At 42.0% G+C, this 18,641-nt stretch overlaps 1 protein-coding gene and 1 long non-coding RNA gene across 8 annotated transcripts in view; one reads left to right on the forward strand and one right to left on the reverse strand.

The window, feature by feature from the left end:
• The window catches only part of LOC310848004, a 102,527-nt gene that overhangs the window by 21,380 nt on the left and 62,506 nt on the right, over nucleotides 1-18,641 (forward strand). The gene's annotated exons all lie outside the window — the stretch shown is intronic.
• The window catches only part of TOX2 (TOX high mobility group box family member 2), a 256,694-nt gene that overhangs the window by 6,443 nt on the left and 231,610 nt on the right, over nucleotides 1-18,641 (reverse strand). For 6 of the 7 annotated variants that reach the window (XM_083746262.1, XM_083746263.1, XM_083746259.1 and 3 more), the window contains 3 exons: nucleotides 8,752-8,832; nucleotides 3,676-4,083; nucleotides 1,344-1,474 (listed from right to left, as the gene is read on the reverse strand). In XM_083746262.1, the coding sequence (XP_083602388.1) occupies nucleotides 1,344-1,474; nucleotides 3,676-4,083; nucleotides 8,752-8,832 (620 nt within the window). Of the gene's footprint in view, nucleotides 1-1,276; nucleotides 1,475-3,675; nucleotides 4,084-8,751; nucleotides 8,833-18,641 lie in introns of those variants that run through there. The other variant, XM_083746258.1, reaches the window with a different exon arrangement.

The following is an 18,641-nucleotide window of genomic DNA, read 5'->3' on the forward strand; positions in this document are numbered from 1 at the left end:
TACAAATCAAAGATGAGATGATAAACATGGATTTTAGCTACACCGCTTTAGTGGACAGAACTGAATTATTCTTCACACACCAAAAAATGCTCTGTACATAGGAAACAGGTATCAAGAAGAATGGTTCCTAATTGGCTTTCTCCATGCCATGCTAGTATTCATTATGCAAGGAACTTTTTTTTTCATGTAGAGGAGTATTCACATGATATCATGCTGTAAGCAATGCTTCCTATTCTGACTCAGGTGTCTTGTGGGTAGGAAGCAATGGACTCAACATTTAGCTCAGCCCTACATTTTTTGCAAATCATAAAGAAAATTCACACTGCATATGCTCAGAACTAGATGAGCACCAGCAGGATGGTGACACTTTGTATGGGGATTCTTGCTTGTATACTGAATGCATTGTTGATGCAATCATGTGCAATTGATTGCTTTAAAAAAAAAAGCCTAGGGTTGCAATGCATTTGTTCATGTGCATTACTTAAAGAAGGGATGCCGAGCCTGTGGACCCGCCTCCCGCTATTGTAGGACTACAACTCCCATAATCCATTGTCACTGGCCCAGCATGCTAGGGCTGATGGGAGTTGGAGTAGAACAACTTCTAGAGGGCCACAGCTTCCTCACCTGATTTAGATGGAGGAGAAAATAATGGGAAAGAATGGAAGGTTGCAGCAAGAGCAAATGACCAGTTCTGATATTAATTCTAGAAACTATGAACATTTGGAAGGCAGGCAAGGAGAAGACTAGGCACAGCTGATCCACAGAAGATCTGGGAAATTCATTTGATTCAAAACGCTTGGGAAAGTACCTTCTACTTTCTAATAAGAGTTTTCTAGTAACTCTAAAGAGTAAACTGAAAGCATTGAAAACCAGCATGCACACGTGCCATTTGGTAAGGGAAAAGATACAGATGTATTACTACTTTCAGCTAGCGGAAGTTATAGAGGGTTATGAGGAAATGCAAAAGCAAAAACCTCTGGGTGCAGACATGCTCAATCATCATGCCTTAATTATTCAATCCAACATAATCGGTTTAAGTATCACATCGCATATCCACATGAGTTCTGACTATTTTCTTGGTACACGTTCATGAGTACAAACTCATAAAAAGAAAGGATGACTAAAGAAAAGAGTTGAGTTTTTGTCAAGTTAACACCGGGCCACTTTAGTCTGAAAACACAATTATTCTGAAGACAATATAGCATTATTCCTTGGAAAGGTATTGAATAAAAACACTCATGCGCAAAACAAGTATGAATGTTTTTGAAACATGGTGCTTTGATTACTTCCATCATTTAGACAGCCCTCTAAACATGCTGAAATTTCTTATTTTGTCTACTGGCCTGCAGTGGTTAATTCCGCACTCTCTGCTGGGGTATTCATTGTCCCACTCGGTATTTCCTGGGGGGTTTGATGCAGCAGGTGATCGCGGCCCAACACTGTTCTGAAACTCAGATGAAATATGAGAGAAGTCCTAAACGTGGAAGAACAGCAGAAAAGAAAATGTTATAAAGCAGGATATGGGCAAAACAGTCTGGCTTTACCTATAACTTCCAAACAGAATCCCAGCTGAGCAAAGTGCTTTAATGTATGGATAGCAATATGTTCAAGAACTTCATTTAAATCAAGACCAAAGTGAAAAGGTACAACAGGATGTTTATTCTCTAAAGAAATCAGCTGCTTTCTTTCTCTTCTTTGTTTTACAAGGTCATGTTTTGAGAAAAATTCCTTCCACATTTATTGCCCATATTATGCACAATGACACATAGATGCTTTTGCCTGCATCTATGTTTTTGTTTTGTTTCTTTGCAATCATAAACACTTTCCCCAAAAGAAATGCGTCTCTCACTGCTCTAAGGCATTAAAGTAGTTGAAGTTAAAGTAATGTGGTGAAGAGAATCTTTACAAGCACTGTTGCTTCATCTGATGACACCTTTTTGACTCCAAAAAAGCTTGAGAGACAGTCTAATGAGAGATGCTGTTGCAGATGCTGGTGTATGGTTTAATCATAATCAAATGAACAGCTTCTATTAACTAGGAAAAGATGAGCTCTGAACAAGGAATTCAAGCAACAAGGTTTATAAAAATTAAGCTTTTTTTGGACCAGTGATGCAAAATACTCCATTTCCAAGTTCACCTACTTTAGAGCCCTTCAACTGACTTTAATTAGTGTTAGTTCTACTTCACTATAATTATTTTGAAGCTGGTTTGAAGATTTTGATCTAAATTACTACGTTGCAAACTACCACAGTGATAAACCATGGCAAAAATGTTCATATTTGCAGATCACTTCTCACTCTCAATTCCCAAAAGAAAGCTAGGAGTATTATGCTATTATAATATTCAGAATATGGATAACCATGATGTGACATTTCAGAGGGAAGACTTTCAATAAAGCTATTTCTCTCCACCCCCAATTGACACCAACCAGGTGCAAATACAAGGCAGCTCAGAATCCAAGGAAAATACCATCTCTGAGAGTTCAGGAACATGGAAGGTTCTTCTCATATAAGTCCATGTATCCAATTACCTATAGGACAGATGTCCTGAACACATAACCTGTGGGGAAACTGCACTGCAGATTCACCTTTGAACTCTAAATGATAAATTCACAGGATCCGTCTTGATGAACAAATCCACACACTTGAAAATGAGGGGCATAACTTTGAAATGCTTTTCAATATAAGAACTCCTGACTGCCGAAATCTCCATTAGTTAGCACAGCAGCAGCAATGTTGAGCTTTTGCCACCCATGCTTTGGTGTGCCTGGCTAATATATTGCTCCATTTTGGGGCAGTATATAGAAACCTCCCACAACAAGGTGGTGCATTTTATTATAGGATTCAAATTATTCCAACCCAGAAAGTAATGACAGTTAAGGGCCTTTATGCGCCATTTGAAAAAGTAGTCTTGGGTGTGCCAGCTTGATGTGATTCAGGAGGTTCCTGATGGGTAGCCCCTTTGAAGATCGGGGAAATTATGCTCTGGGAGATGTTTAAGCCTTTCCTCCCATGCCTTTCCCCCAGCGTAAATCAGCCCACACTCACCAAAAATTGCTACTAGCTAAACAAGCGGAAAAGACAGCAAAAGATGCTATTCCTGTCTTTTACCCGTTTTGGAGCTAACAGCAGTTGGAGGAAGGGTAGCATTCACATGGGGGGAAAGCCATAGGAGGAAGGAAAGGCTGAAACAGTGGTCTTGTTCACACATTAATGGTTAATGGTTCGTCATGAATGTGTGCTATCTCACTATCTGGGAGAAACAAACCATGACCTTTGGCTTAGCGTCATGTCCAAATCAGGGATCATGCAACCAAGGTTTATTCTAGGGCTTGCTGACCATAGTTTGCTTGAGCAAAACGAAACCGCAATTCTTGCCAGGGATCGTGGTTTGCTTTTCCAGAGTGTTAACAGGGACGAACAAAGAAGGTAAGATCAGCAGATTTGTGATAAATCGTTAACTGTAAGGGTGAAGTAGGGCACGCTCTTCCGAAGCACCATTTCCCCAGTGTTCAATGCAGCCCAGTGGGGGCTGCTGATTAGCAAAACAAATAACCAAGGGACACCCCAATCATGGATCTTTTGAGGAGTGTGTCTAGTTCAGCCACAAGTTCGCAAAACCCAGATGTGCAGAATTCATGGTTAAGAATGGTAATTTAGGGCTCAAGCCACTCACCTGCTGGCCTGGTGGTGAAGAGTTCATTGGGGGCTGTACCTGTAGTGCCATGGAAGGAGACAAGATGGGTTGCTGTGGGACCTGCTGCATGCTGAGGGACTGGTTGAGGATGGAGCTCTGTGGGTGGTGCAAAGACAGCTGCTGATGGAGAGGGGGGCTGATCTGGAAAGAAGGGGGTGGCGAGGCACTGATGCTGGGCAACATGGGTTTGGAATTGAGGGTCCTGGAGAGGCCGGGGTGAGGGTGTCCACGGTAGCTCTGCAGGTCTGCTGGGGACAAGAAGGAGCCCAAGCCAGGATAGGGTGATGAGGCCTGTGGTGGCATCGTATACAAGGGCTGTTTCGGTGGGATCATTTTTGAAGGTTGGTTGGTTTGGGCACTTTTTGTCTCCCCTTGGTCAGCTGAGCTCTGCAAAACGGTGGGAGGAGGAACCACACAAACACATGGAACAGATTGCAAATGAAGGACAAGTCACTGAAATTAAGTACATGCAACTTCGACATCTGAATAACTCAAAGGCACAGTTCTCCTCCCCTTTTAAACTTTGCCCCTCCTATCAGATGATACTAAGAAAGGAAACCTAAGAACGAGTTGTAAAATGCATGATTTAACACATGTTTCCAGTGCTTGAAGTTCAATAACAGTTGGCCAAAATAAATAAATATAACAATGGAAATCAATATGGCAAGGAGCAGTGGAGAGAAGGCAATATAGCTCAGTGGTAGAGCACATGTTATGCATGCAGAAGATCCCAGGACCAATCCTTAGCCACTCTACTTAAAGGATTCCCGGGACCCCCTAAAGCAACTGCCAGTCAGAGTAGCCAATAGAGCCCAGGATGGACAAATCTAAGGCTGCTTATTAAATTATGCTGCACTTGTCACTTGTTTTACAATTATTGCCTTTTTCAAATTCACAACAATCACCATGGTGCTACTGACTGATTAGTTGCAAAATGGGCAGCAGCATCTCAATGGCTACCCAGTAAGTTCATGATGCATTGGAGAGATGAAATGAGGTCAAAACTATTTTTTAAAAAAACCAAAAAAAACTTTCTACTGAACTACAGTGGCTTCAGAGTTGAAAAATACAGGGCAGGGGGGAGGTATCTGGGCTGTGATGGAGATGGAATAAAATAGAGGGGAATATAGCAATTTCTAATTCTGGTGGCCTCAGCATCTAAGCAACTAATGAAGGTGCCCCAGTCCCAAACTGAAGGATTGTTGGTGTTTGCTATCTTCTATGCCACCTGCTCCACTCTGTACAGGGATTTTCTAACATTAAAAAATTACTTATTTATCTATCTAAAGCAATAGACAAGATTTTAAGGCATTTGCCAGCAAAGATAATTGGGTGGTGGTGAGGGGTTTTTTTGCTCTCTCTCTCTCTCAAAGTCCTCATTCCAGATTTATTTAAATATGAAAGTCACCTTTTAAAACTCTTTTTTAAAAAAGCCCACAACAGTTATTATTGCTGCTTTGCTAAATGCGGCGAGATACTGCACCAATGAATTACATGCAGCATGAGCAGAATACCAATATCAAAATATCCAACCTTAAATACATTCAGCACAGTTATGAATCTTTTTAAACACTTAAACCAATGAAAGGGACTCAGATTATTTCCTTTTTGACCTTTTTGCCACAGCTCTTAACCTTCAAGCATGGCTCTGTTAACTCCCCAGGCAACGTTCCTCAGTGCTCACTCCACAGCATGAAGTACATGTTTACCCCTATTTTAATTATACTGAAATTAAAATTATTTAATTTTTTTTTCAAAGGGAAAAAGTAAATGTAATTCTGCACAATTTTAACTCACTTTAAAATGGCAGCCTTGGCTTGGCCGCTTGTATACTACTGATGCTGGGAGCTCTCCGTGGTTCTGAAGCAGTGTGCCTACCGCATAGGGGAAGAGTGGCGGCTCAGCGGTAGGACACATGCTTTGCAGACAGAAGGTCTCAGGTTCAATACCTGGTTGAAAGAGACTCCTGTCTGAAACCCTGGAGAGCTGCTGCCAGTTCTGAGCTAGATGGGCCAATGGCCTGACTCAGTGCAAGGTGGCTTCCTATGTTCTTGTTGAAGTAGGTTGGCTACCCATCCAGTTCTCTCCCTCACAGCTTCAGTCAGGAGTGCCAACAGGGTTTTCTGGGGCCAGTGGGCTTTCTGACCCACATGCAAGGATTTGCTCTGTGTCATAGGCAAATTTGTGTCCTCTTCTGCAGATGGAGTGGAAGGTATGGAAGTAAATCAGTGGCCACACATAGAAACCATCTCTGTTTTTAGGCAGAGATTGGATGACCATTTGTCATGGATGCTTTAGTTGAGATTCCTGCATTGCAAGACCAGATGACCCTCGGGATTCTATGAGATGTGTGTAGTGCATGAATGAGGGGTGGAATGAAAAGTTCTGGCTCTGCTCACTTTTGCTGACACCCACTTTCATTCTGGACCCTTCCATTGCTGACATGCAGCTCCTGGAGGCTTGGCCATGAGTCTGAAAAAAGTCCTTTGTCCCAATATATCTGTTATTCATAGAACACGGTGACAGTGGCCACTGAAGGAATATCTATGGATTACCAGCAGATTTTTTTTAAAAAAAATCATTATTATATCTCAGTGTCTCCTTTGTTCTAGCAGATAATAATTCTTATTTTCCTATTCCCATTGCCACCTGATCAGCCACACCATTACGAGTTATTGCTCCATCAGATGCTCTTTCTCATCTTGCTATAATGCATCTATGTGACATCAGGTAGCGATAGTTGTTGGCTCTGGTGCAGAATACTACTTCAGCACAGAAATGCTTCCATTACTATGGACAAGAAAAACAACCGCAAAGCAAATGAGCCACACTGTATACACGGCAACAGCCACCTACTGGATATATTCAGAAATACAAAAATATTTACAGAGTAAACCTGCCAATCTTAACCCTTCAAGGCCCACTCCCCAATTTCACTCAACTCTTTCCTTTGACACTCCATTTAATAGTGTCTTCTTCTTCTAAATATATTTATATAAAATTCCAGCTACTTTTGCTTTGCTATGTCATTCATCAAAAGCTAGTGCCTAGTTTCCTTCCCTCTCTACAGTAGCAGACCTAGCCCCACACTTTTCTTCCTCACATCCAGATCCTATTCCTTTGAACAGCAGCAAATGTTCCATGGGCTCTTTAGAGGCAGCATCTTGCTCTCTCTGCCAAGCCCATGTTTTGGGATAGAAGGCATTCCTAACTTCTAATCCTATGAAATTTGAAAAATGAAGTCCTCCACTCAGTATATCAGATACTGAGAATTCACAATCTGCAGGTAGTACAGAATAATATGAAGCATATGTTGGGAAGGAGGGGCCAGTATCGCTTGGAAATTCTTTCTGGGTTTGAGGCAACATGGAGGTCCATGCTTGCCAGCTTTAAATGACCTTAATGATCACATGAACAATTTTACTATCATGACCGTAAGTGCACAAATGAACTGACAACCATGTACAAATATGTTTGATCAAAGATGTCAATCACAGCTGTACATTGATTGATCCCTTCCTCATCTTTGTTTCCTTAGATGTAGGATCCTGCCCAACCTATTTTAACAAAACAACTATTCAACATATATTTCCCACTGCTATGCCCTGGATCTAATGAAAGTCAACCTAGTGCACCATTCTCTTTTTAACAGTAGGAAAGCAGATGCATTTGGATGTCATGCAAAGACTAAGCCAGAGCTTTTCGAACAGTGTGTTGCGACACATTAGTGTGTTGGCTGCAGTGTGTAGGTGTGTTGCACAAATGCTCCCACCACTCCTCCCACGGCTGGAAAGGGGCTAGTTTATGCTCTGGTTTGCTAGTAAAATTGAATTACTGTGCCGTACTAAAAGATTCATGTCTAAAAGAGGTGTCACCAACATGAAGAGTTTGGAAAGCTCTGGACTAAGCTATAAAAAGACCTGTAGTGAGCATTGGGCTCACGCACTCCCTCCATCACCCTGGCATGGCCACAAGGAGGAGATAGTATGCTTTTGATTGCAATTAACTACAGTTTAGCATGCTGTCCAAATCAGCTTCATAAACTTGGTTGGTTGAAGTTTAGGATTAACCACAGTTTGTTGGGTTTGGAAGACAAAGCAAGCTGCAGTTAATGTACCTAAAAATCTTCTAAATTCTTCCTTGTGGAACAGAGAGCAAGTGGGCTGTAGTCGCTTCTTCTACAACCTCTTGGTTTCTTTTGTTTACCTTCTGGTACACCCCAGCTGAAGCTGTCTCTCCCTTTGAATCACTTGCTACTACCACTCCTGAATCTAACAAAAACACCAACATTCTACAAGGTAATGCAATAAATAAAATGATGGTGATGGGATTTTGATTTTATTTAATTATTATTATTATTATTATTATTATTATTATTATTATTATAAATTGATTTTTTAAAAATGCAGAATTCTCTGGGCCCTAATCACCAGGCCAGATCCTCTGCTGCTGCAAATCAGTCTTGAAGGGATAAATATGTATATCCAGCACATATCAGCTGCATGCAAAGTTCACGAAACCTGGCCTTGGCTCTTCCATGCCATAATGGTGCTTACAAAGAGCTGACAGCTTTGCGAAGAACACGAAACCTCCAGTATGGTTTGACTGCGGACAAAACCATCTAATGAAAGTTATGTTTTGTCTTGCTTTAAGGGGTTTGGGATCGCTCTGCAGATGATCCAATCTGTCTTTGATTATGTGGGTAAACAAGTATTAACCCAGACCTTCAAATCAAAGTTATGACTCTGGTGACAGCAGGGAGCAATCCCAGAAGTCCTGCCTCTAAACATTGCAATATACTATAGTAAACCAGGTGGGTTTTCTTTTGTTTTGTAAGAGGGGGAGACTGGCATCCCTGCAATGTAACCTTGAGCCATGCCACAAAGTATTTCGCTTTGCTCTTGCAGAAGGTAGTTAACACTGAAATCAGTTTTGATAGCACGGTTACAGTGCATTTCTTATAAACTTGCTCCTCCCCAGAGACTTCCACGAGTTGCAACTAATTTATCATTGCCACATCCATAGCGATTCACGTATGAAACATAGTCTGGTTACCTTGGAAACCAAGCTGGCCCGGTAGGCTGCCAGAGCTTTTAGATACTCCTTCTTTGCTGCTTCAGTTTTCCTTTTATATGCCTGAAAAGCCCAAGAAAAGAATATTAATTAAACAAACAGAATAGGATGGTACTTTTCCGACTGTGCTGTGACTTACTCCTTGCATTTTCCTGAAGGGGACTGTGACCTGCTTTGATTTGTTACAAGAGGAGACTTCATGTATGACTGATGTGAAACTGCAATTGGTCTTCAATTTCCAAAGACAGTATGCAGGCCTAAATCAAAACCACCATATCTAGACAATTAAAAAGAACCTGGAATCAATAAATGGTACCTGGTCTATTATAGATTGTGCTATCTTGTATGCTTCCGCAGTGCATGAGATAGCTTAACTAGTTGTTTGAAGTGGTCAAGATTCTGGGTCTTGTTCAAAGTGTAAAAAAATTTATGGTCTGAAATGGTTACTGAAAGAACCATCTCCTATAAGTCTAACTGCATGCTGCAGTCATCACGAGACATCCTTCCCTGTATCCAATCCGCAACAGGTAAGTGGGGCAGGGCATTCTTGATGGTGGCACCTGGGTTCTGGAAGACCCTATCCAACAAAACTCCAGGAAATCCAGTTGACCTACAATCTCCCTGCCTTCTGTAGGAAGGTAAAAATGCTCTTTGCTATAGCTTCTAGTTTACATTAGATGAGTTTATTGTTGTTGATGCTAGAATTTCTTTATTCCTTTCTGTATTGTTTTACTGCTTAGTTGGTTTTTACATAGTTTTTTATTTGTGATTTGCTTTATTATGTGAGTCATCCTGGGGCAGTATACAACATTTTAAGGGACAGGATTCTCTGTGTAGCAACCATGATGTTCGTAGTACTTGTCCTTCTGGTGTTTTTGAGGTAAGAAAATCTATGGTGATAAGATAGATTCCTTAAAATACATAGCCTTATGTTTCATATGTCATGATGGCACTCAATTGACAGATAGAACGCCCACCCCATCCAAGACTTGGAGTTATAGGCTTGGAGGCTGACAAGCTAGAAATCTCTGAGTGTGAACTTTTTGAATGTTTCTTTTTCAAATAGAGGAGTAAAGCCATCACAGAAATGAGCTATACTGCTTCATGTTGGCAATGATATGAACCCACTTCATTTGCCCTGAAATCAACCAGGGGGCTTCTAGAGGAGTTCCTAGAGAAGTGAAGAAGTAAACTTAACTTTGTAAAGTATGACAAACCATAATGTTATGCATCATTACCATTTCTGTAACTAGAACTGGTATGAATTTCTGTTTACGCTCATAACTAATAAGGACCAGGTGAGTTAAGAGCTTACAATGTGAATCAAACATGTGCTCAACTTACTGCCTACACTTAAGTCAGTTCTGCTTAAATAAATAGGACTAAATTATGTCACATTTATTTCAATGGGTCTACTCTAAGTGTGACTAAGCCTGGATCCAAATTGCTTCGTTTTGGACAAATGTAGCTGCCTAATCCTTGTGATAATACTTGTGATGTCAAATGCTGTACAGCATAACTACCAAGAGAGGAGTCCAACGAAAACTTGACTATTAACATTGGGCAGCAACCCAATGTTAATATTCATTCTGGGAAACCAGACTTTTTATTTAAAAAAAACTCCTCCAGCTGTCCTCATCTTATTAGAACATCTCAGCAATTGGGATGTTTTCATTTGCATAAAAATTACATGAGATAAAACTAGATTTAGGCCATTTATATGTAGCTGAAATGAAGGTTTCCAAACTTCTTAACAAGAAAAAAAAACCTGCTTTGTGGTTAACAAGTGAAGCCAATTTGAGCTTCAAAAACCCACCCCAATTTCTTCAGAAGACTCCCAAGAGGATATCAGGTTTGTCAGTGAATAAATTTCCTACTTTTAAAAATTTACTTTAGTTACACTCAGACAGATTTAGCTCCAGGGAGAAGTTGCAGTTTTTTGTAGATAATGATCCTGTTTCTCAAGGTAAAATGTGAGTAGCAGCTTAACAAGTAGCAGCTTAACAAACATTTGATCTTCATAATCTTAAATTGAATTGAAGTTCATATGCAGCAAACTCTTAAATCCAGGACAAACAGGTAAATGAAATGATAGTGAGGAATCAATTAATCAGATTAATCATGCATTTCCTTGGGTTCCATGTGCAGTTGCTTCTGGAGAACATTCCCTCTCCTAGTGTAAATAATCTTATGACTGTTCAAACATAGCAGGGAAAGACAGTAAGAGCAGGGGAATGAATCCTGAACGCCACTGTCCTAAATTGAAGCTTTTTGCGCATGCCCCAAATGTTGAAGGAGTAGTGAAACTGACATGATCTGATCTCCCACAGATTCTGGTTTATTTATTTATTGAATTTATACACCGCTCTATACCTGGAGGTCTCAGGGCGGTTCAGGTTCACACAAAAGGGGATAGCCTTACTCTGGCACATGGGGAACCTAGAGGTAGAGGGACCCCTGACCATTAGGTCGAGTCGTGGCCGACTTTGGGGTTGCGGCGCTCATCTTACTCTATTGGCCGAGGGAGCCAGCGTACAGCTTCCGGGTCATGTGGCCAGCATGACTAAGCCGCGTCTGGTGAATCAGAGCAGCGCATGGAAACGCCGTTTACCTTCCCGCCAGGGCGGTACCTATTTATCTACTTGCACTGGTGTGCTTTCGAACTGCTAGGTTGGCAGGAGCAGGGACCGAGCAACAGCAGCTCACCCCGTCGTGGGGATTCGAACTGCCGACCTTCTGATCGGCAAGTCCTAGGCTCTGTGGGTTAACCCACAGCGCCAGCCATGTCCCTATGGGGAACCTAAGGAGACCATTAAAAACAACAAATAGGTTTGGTGGATAATGCTGAACAGGTAGACTTAAGAAGCATAATGCACTGCCAAAAGAATTTTGTTTAAAACAGTAAATTTAGAAAATATTATTGAGCTGGCAAGGAATTGATGTGGGGAACAGACAACTTCAAATTTTGTCTTTTCTTTTCAAAGGGCTACATGAGCCACTCATATGGATATGGACACTTATTTTCATGTACAAAACTTTCCTCCAAAGCCTTTTAAAGCTCTCAGGGCAAGGAAGGCAAGCATGCTATTAATCTTGATCAATATAAGTGCAGACACTAAACCATGCAAATATCTATATAAGAAGCATTGTTGCACATCTGCAAGTCAGATTTGGATTTTCAAGGGTACAGCTCAAACCACAAAGGGCTGGTTTAGTTTCTTGATATACTTCCAACCTGGAGCAGTCATGTAGATGCAGCTACATAGAGAAAGTAACACCTAAATTTCTTGCACAAGGTACAGTACCACCAGCAAATGCTATTTCTTCCACCCAGAAGTGTGTGTATATCTGTTGAAGGTGATGGGTGGAGGCCGAAAGTATATTGAGAGCCGGGGATGAAAGACACAATACAAAAATCTTCACTGTTAAAGAATGATCATTTTACTTATTGATTTTTGTAGCAGGTTGATAGCATATTACTGCCAAAATCAACTCATAATCATTCATGTTGGCCCTACAAGAATGTTATGCAATTAACTGTTCATTGCTGTAATGAGCTGCAGAATATCAACTGTTCAGAGACAAAAATTATGATATTTGGTTACCGAAGGATGAAATATTAACAGCCAGCCAATTCAGCAGTTATCAACCTTCCCTTACCTAAGAGTAAGGTAAAGCGACCCCTGACATTTAAGTCCAGTTGCAAACTACTCTGGGGTTGCGGTGCTCATCTCGCTTTAAAGGCCAAGGAAGCTGGCTTTTGTCCGTTTCCACAGGCAGTTTTTCCTGGTCATGTGGCCAGCGTGACTAAGCCGCTTCTGGCGAAACCAGAATAGTGCATGGAAATGCCGTTTAGCTTCCCGCCGGAGCGGTACCTATTTATCTACTTGCACTGCGTGCTTTCAAACTGCTAGGTTGGCAGGAGCTGGGACTGAACAACGGGAGCTCACTCCATTGCAGGGATTCGGACCGTCGACCATTCAGTCGGCAAGCCCAAGTGGAACAGTGGTTTAACCCACAATGCCACCCGTGTCCCAAGTGGCTGTGCAAAGGCTTCCTGATCTGTGGCCCCTGGAACAGGCCACTGTGTCCTGTGACAACCTGGGGGCCGACCACCCTGCCCCAGATCCATCCTCAAAGCAATTTAGGGATAGGGCTAAGGCTTCTTAAAACCATATTCTCAACATATGATTGGGAGGCTGGGGTGGAGTGAGATGCTCCATCCTCGCCTCCCCTTTCCAGACGGAGGAGTGGGTTGGTAAGCAGAAAGATTCAGCCCTGCGGGATTCTACTCCATTGTGAAGGGCTTCATTGCAGCTTGGCAAGGATCAGCAACTGGCAGATCAAATCGTTTTGCTAACCAGCTGGGGTGGAAAGACGGAGAAGTCTGGTGGGAAGGAGAGGCTGGCTGAGAGAAGCATCCATTCCCCTCTCCCACAAAGATGCAGCTGCCTAGTAGGTCCCTCCCTTTTGTGAGTTCTCCTCCCTGCCCCATGCCCGCTTTTTCTTTCTCCATCCAGCCCCCTCCCCTTCAAGCTTTGCATCAATCTCAGAAGCCTAATGAGCCATGTTGACCTTGGGGTCTCTCAACCCGACTCAACCAATGCCCTGATTTCCTGAATCAGCCTTATTTGATTTGGGCCTTGGATGAATCTGATGCACAGCCCTATCTGGGAGTCCTCTTTTCTTCTTCAAGCAAACAGGAAGTGGGAGGGTGACATCTGTGTTCCATACAGTTAAATAAATTGCCAGTGAGATATTTATGTTGCACTTGCAAATGCCTTCTTTAAAACATATAGAGCAAAATCCCTAGTTCAGGCACAGAATATGGCGCTCAAGTCTATCCAAATGAATGAAGATCCCATGGAAGATGTTTTTAAAGCATATCTTAGATTTCTCTAAAATTACTCATTTATCTGCTCAGTGCTGAGACCAAAATAATCAAGATTGGCAAAAGGAAAGTATGGAATTACTGGAATTCTCTGTTCTACAAAATTAATATGCCTTTTGCTTTTCTTGTGTGTAGCGGAACTGTGCAGTCACTGTAAAGTGAGAAGAAGAAGAGTTTGGATTTGATATCCCGCTTTATCACTACCTGAAGGAGTAGTGATAAAGTGGCCAACATTCTCCTTTCCCTTCCTCCCCCACAACAAACACTCTGTGAGGTGAGTGGGGCTGAGAGACTTCAGAGAAGTGTGACTGGCCCAAGGTCACCCAGCAGCTGCATGTGGAGGAGCGGAGACGCGAACCCGGTTCCCCTGATTACGAGTCTACCGCTCTTAACCACTACACCACACTGGTTCTCTGGCCAACCGTTTAGCCTCATTCCCCAAGACACATCCCTGTCTTGTGCATCGTTGTCAGCAAGGTGTCCCAATTGCATGTAATCCCTACTCATGAGCAGGAGCTTGTGCATTTCACTTCCTTTACAGGCAGTTGTGAGCCACTCGCCGTTTTCCCAGGAAGTGGTTGCAAAGTCAGGGGCAAGGCTGCCCTGCAGGCACTAAAGGAATGTGTGACTAGAACGTTTGTCAAAATAGTATCAGCAAAAATATATGTTTTAATACTCAATCAGTAGCACCAAACTGGGCTTGTAAAACTGAAGCCCTGCTCCACAGATCTACTGAAAGACATGCATTTTGTTTCGGATATAAATAAAGTGTTTCTGTAATCTGTGTCCATCTGTAAAGTAAAAATAGAGCTATGAGTCATAAACCTGCCATGGAAGGTGATATGGTTTTAGCTACTAATTTTAGACCTTATAACTACATCCAGGCTGCTCTTAGCAGCTGAATTATATTTGGGATTTTGACCACATTCTCATTGGGCCAAGTCTCATGACTGTCCATGGTGAGGCCGGCTCCTTTTGCAAATATGGAAGTTTACCATTTGTGTGCACAAGTCAGTCATGAAAACTCTGCACACACTGATTTTTGGCATGCCACTGGGAGTCTTCCACAAGTCCCACTATCAGCAGCATCGTAAAAGAAAAGGTGTGCACATGCATGGCATCAACCTGCATGTGGTCACTGGCATGTGGTACCATTGGCTTCAAGCACCAGCTCCCACCCAAGAGGGATGCCCTTCCTGTCTCCATTTAAAAATTTCACTCAAGTAATATAAAACTCTTTTGTTTGACAAACGAGGCCTTTGGGCCTTAAGCTTCAATTGACAATTTTTTGATTAAAGTCCTGAACTATTGATCCTTGTACACAATTACTTACACACACACACACACACACACACACACACACACACACTGATCCCATTCTGGACTGCAAAAAGGGAGAAAGGCAGGGCTAGATTCAGTCCCCACTCTATCCCTTAAAAGGTGGGTGGCACTATTAAAATTAACCGCACAGACCATCTGTTAAGGGATATTGGTGCAGCCCCAATATATCAAGGATCACTGCTCTGGGATTTCTATTACGGGCAGATTACCTGGACTGCACTGGAACTTAATGCTATAAATATAAGCTAATTGGTGGAGCTAGCAAGAAGCGAAAGTTCAGTTCTCTTGAAGGACTTCATCTCACTCCAGGATACACAAGCACTCCTGTTCCCTCCTTCCTCCCACCAATAGGATGGAACTGAATGAATGTGTTGTTGTTTTATTGGTATTGAGGGCTACAAGACACTTTGCCTTCACATTTTACTCCTAACAACTATAATCATATGTTTGTGAGCAGGTGAATCTGACAATGCTAACCGTGAACAGCCCCTCAATATGAGTGTCAATATAAATGTCAATATATCTTTTAAACCCACAATTCTGACAGGCCTTGCTTTTTCTTAATACTGTTTCGACTCTTGCTTTGGTATGTAACTACAGTAGAGAATAAAAGGGGGCATGCACAATAACTCACAGTGGGCTGTGCATATATGTGCTCAGTAAAAGACCAACTGTACCAGCACACTCCACCTATTGCAAAAAATAAAATAGAAATGTTTGTGTGTATGTGCATGCATGCACACACACACACACACACACGGTATGCTCTCAAATGCATACAAGTGTCATGCACAAAAAGAACACACAGTATGCATTACACACGAACACATGTGCAACTTGTGAAGGGACAGGGAGGAGGGAGTACGTGTACCCTCCTACCCCTTTTGTGCATGTGTGCACGTACCTCCCACTCTTTCCCTCCTACCATTCCTTCTTCATCTATCTGGCAACTAATGGCAAGAATTATAGGTAAGGAGGAGGTTGGCAGGCTTTCTATGACAAGCACAGCTTCCAGCAATCACCTCAAAGGTGGGGAAGGCATCCGCTGAGCATCTGCTCAGCCCAATTCAACCTCCCACTGCTAGTCTTTGGCAAGTGCTGCGTGGGCATCAGCTACGAGGCTGGCTTGATCCCTCATTATTTTTCTGCAAGTTAAGGGGGGACTCAACTATAGATAGAAACCTTCTCCAGTTTCTCTTCTTTGTTGTCCAAATGGATACAGATTCTCCATTTCAAACCATTAAAAGATTGCCTTCTGTTCCAATAGAACATGCTTTTTGTTTATAGCATTGCAAAATATCCTCTTTCCAGGATCCTCAAAAGGGCACACTCATTGTGGTTTTGTGGTACACTGATTTAAATGTAATTGATTGAGAGCCAGATGGTTAGTTCAAACTGGAATACCACATGAGTCTCTGCAGTACGAAAATGATTCAACATGCAGCACATAGTTTAGATTTTACCATGCACTCAACTGAAGAAAATGTTGAATGTTGTCCAGAGGACCTATATTTAAGGCTTGGAATGAATCAGTTAAGAGCTAGAGCACAAGATTCTGCAGGGGACCTTTTCCCCTTTCTGCTTTTCCCCTTCCTGCTCAACCTGCTGAGGACATAAAAAGAGGTGGAGGATGTAGCTGGAGATCGAAATGCCAGTTGGGTGGGATTTTTCCCACAACAGGCCCATCACCTTTCGCAGTTAAATAAAACAATAAAAACTTTGTTGACAATCTAGCAATGAATATTCCTGTTCTAAGAGTTAACATTCCACACTTCTTTTTTGATTACACAATGCATAAGACAGTTTTGCCACTTCAGATCATTTCATTTCTCCCCCACCCCTGTCTGGTAGATAAAAGTGAAATTTCCTTTCAAAGTCAAACTAAACCTCTATTGCCTTCTTCTCTATTAATATTAGAATTGCAGACTCATACGATTGTTATTGCTTATATTTTTATTTCTATCGTTTTAACCCTTTATGCTATTATATCTCGTCCTTGCCTTTAAGACATATCTGGTAATTTGCTTATTTGACTTCTGTATATGAAAGCATAGTATCTACCTGTGTGCCCTTTTAAAACAACTGTGCTGACTGACAAGCTTTCACTTGCAGAAAGACTTACTTGCTTTGAATGTGTTAACATGATTTACCTGTGGCCCTGTTTAGAAACTTTACTTACTGTGGCATCTTATTGACTCTAATAATGGGAAGTGTGTGGCTAAAATCCCACTTGACACCCTGAAAATCCAGGGCAAAATGTGAACAGCACTTCCTACCAGGGCTGCTTAAAAACCATCCGTGTTAAAAGAGCTTTGCAAGGAGATTCATTTAAATACTGACTGAACTAGCCTTCTTTCTAATTTAATCATCTATTCCCCTAGAGATATTAATTCCAGACATTTATCAGATTTAAAGATTTTTTTTTTAAAAAAAATAAATATTCTGCATGTTTCCCCAGATAATCTGCCATGCCTGTGGGTTTATTTTTCTATTCGTCAGCTGGAGCATTCATTAGTCATTAAGGGACTGGGTGGGTGTTGGGAAGGAGCAGAGGGGAGCAAATATGTTACTGATTATTGGGAGGAGGGAGAAATCAGAGTTGATGGAAGCATATGTCAGAGTCGCAATCCTGACGCCTCTGTATCTTAGCAAAGCAACTAGTAATTGTGCCATAATGAAATGTTCCGTTTTGATAACCAGTTAATTAGACAAGACAATTATTCCAAACCCCTCTGACGCCCACAGAACCGCTCTATGTCAAGCGCACATGCTGAACGACAGGAGTAGCTGTTATTGGTAAACTTTGGATTCCAGCCTGCTTCTTTCAAATAGAGCAATGCTGTATAGTGTAACTAATGAATGCTAAGCAAACTGGGCTTCTCACGTTAAAATTCTCCTCCTGTATCACAGGGATTAGGGCAGAACATAAGGTATGGCAGGACATAAATCCTGCCATCAGCACCTACCAGCTACCGAAAACAAAAAGCTAATTATTGTCATTGACTTTCTAAGAGAACCGAGGACCAAACTAGATGTGATTATTAAATCTTCGCATTTAACATGCAGGTTTTAAAAAGATGCAAAAGAAGCATCAGATGGGTAGAGCTAATAGCGATCAGGGTTACGGCAAGTGCAGAGAGTTGGATTTAATCCTTTCCTCCTGGGTTGTGACCTGGAAGTGAGAACGCCCTCCTCTTAAAAGTTCCATCCATGCTTGCTGAAGCCGCAATAATTATAAGCAGCTCTTAGCTGATGCCACATGCATTTTTTAAAACCTGCACATTGAATGGAAAGATGCATTTAATGTCCTGACTAGTTTGGACACGGGTGGCACTGTGGTCTAAACTACTGAGCCTAGGGCTTGCCGATCAGAAGGTTGGCGGTTCAAATCCCTGTGATGGGGTGAGCTCCCGTTGCTCGGTCCCTGCTCCTGCCAACCTAGCAGTTCGAAAGCACATCAAAGTGCAAGTAGATAAATAGGTACTGCTCCCACAGGGAGGTAAACGGCATTTCCGTGCACTGCTCTGGTTTCGCCAGAAGCGGCTCAGTCATGCTGGCCACATGACCCGGCTCCCTCGGCCAGTGAAGTGAGATGAGTGCCGCAACCCCAGAATCATTTCCGACTAGACTTAACTGTCAG

Source organism: Podarcis gaigeae, assembly GCF_964106915.1.
Source record: "Podarcis gaigeae genome assembly, chromosome: 6".
In the NCBI taxonomy this organism is placed as follows: domain Eukaryota; kingdom Metazoa; phylum Chordata; class Lepidosauria; order Squamata; family Lacertidae; genus Podarcis; species Podarcis gaigeae.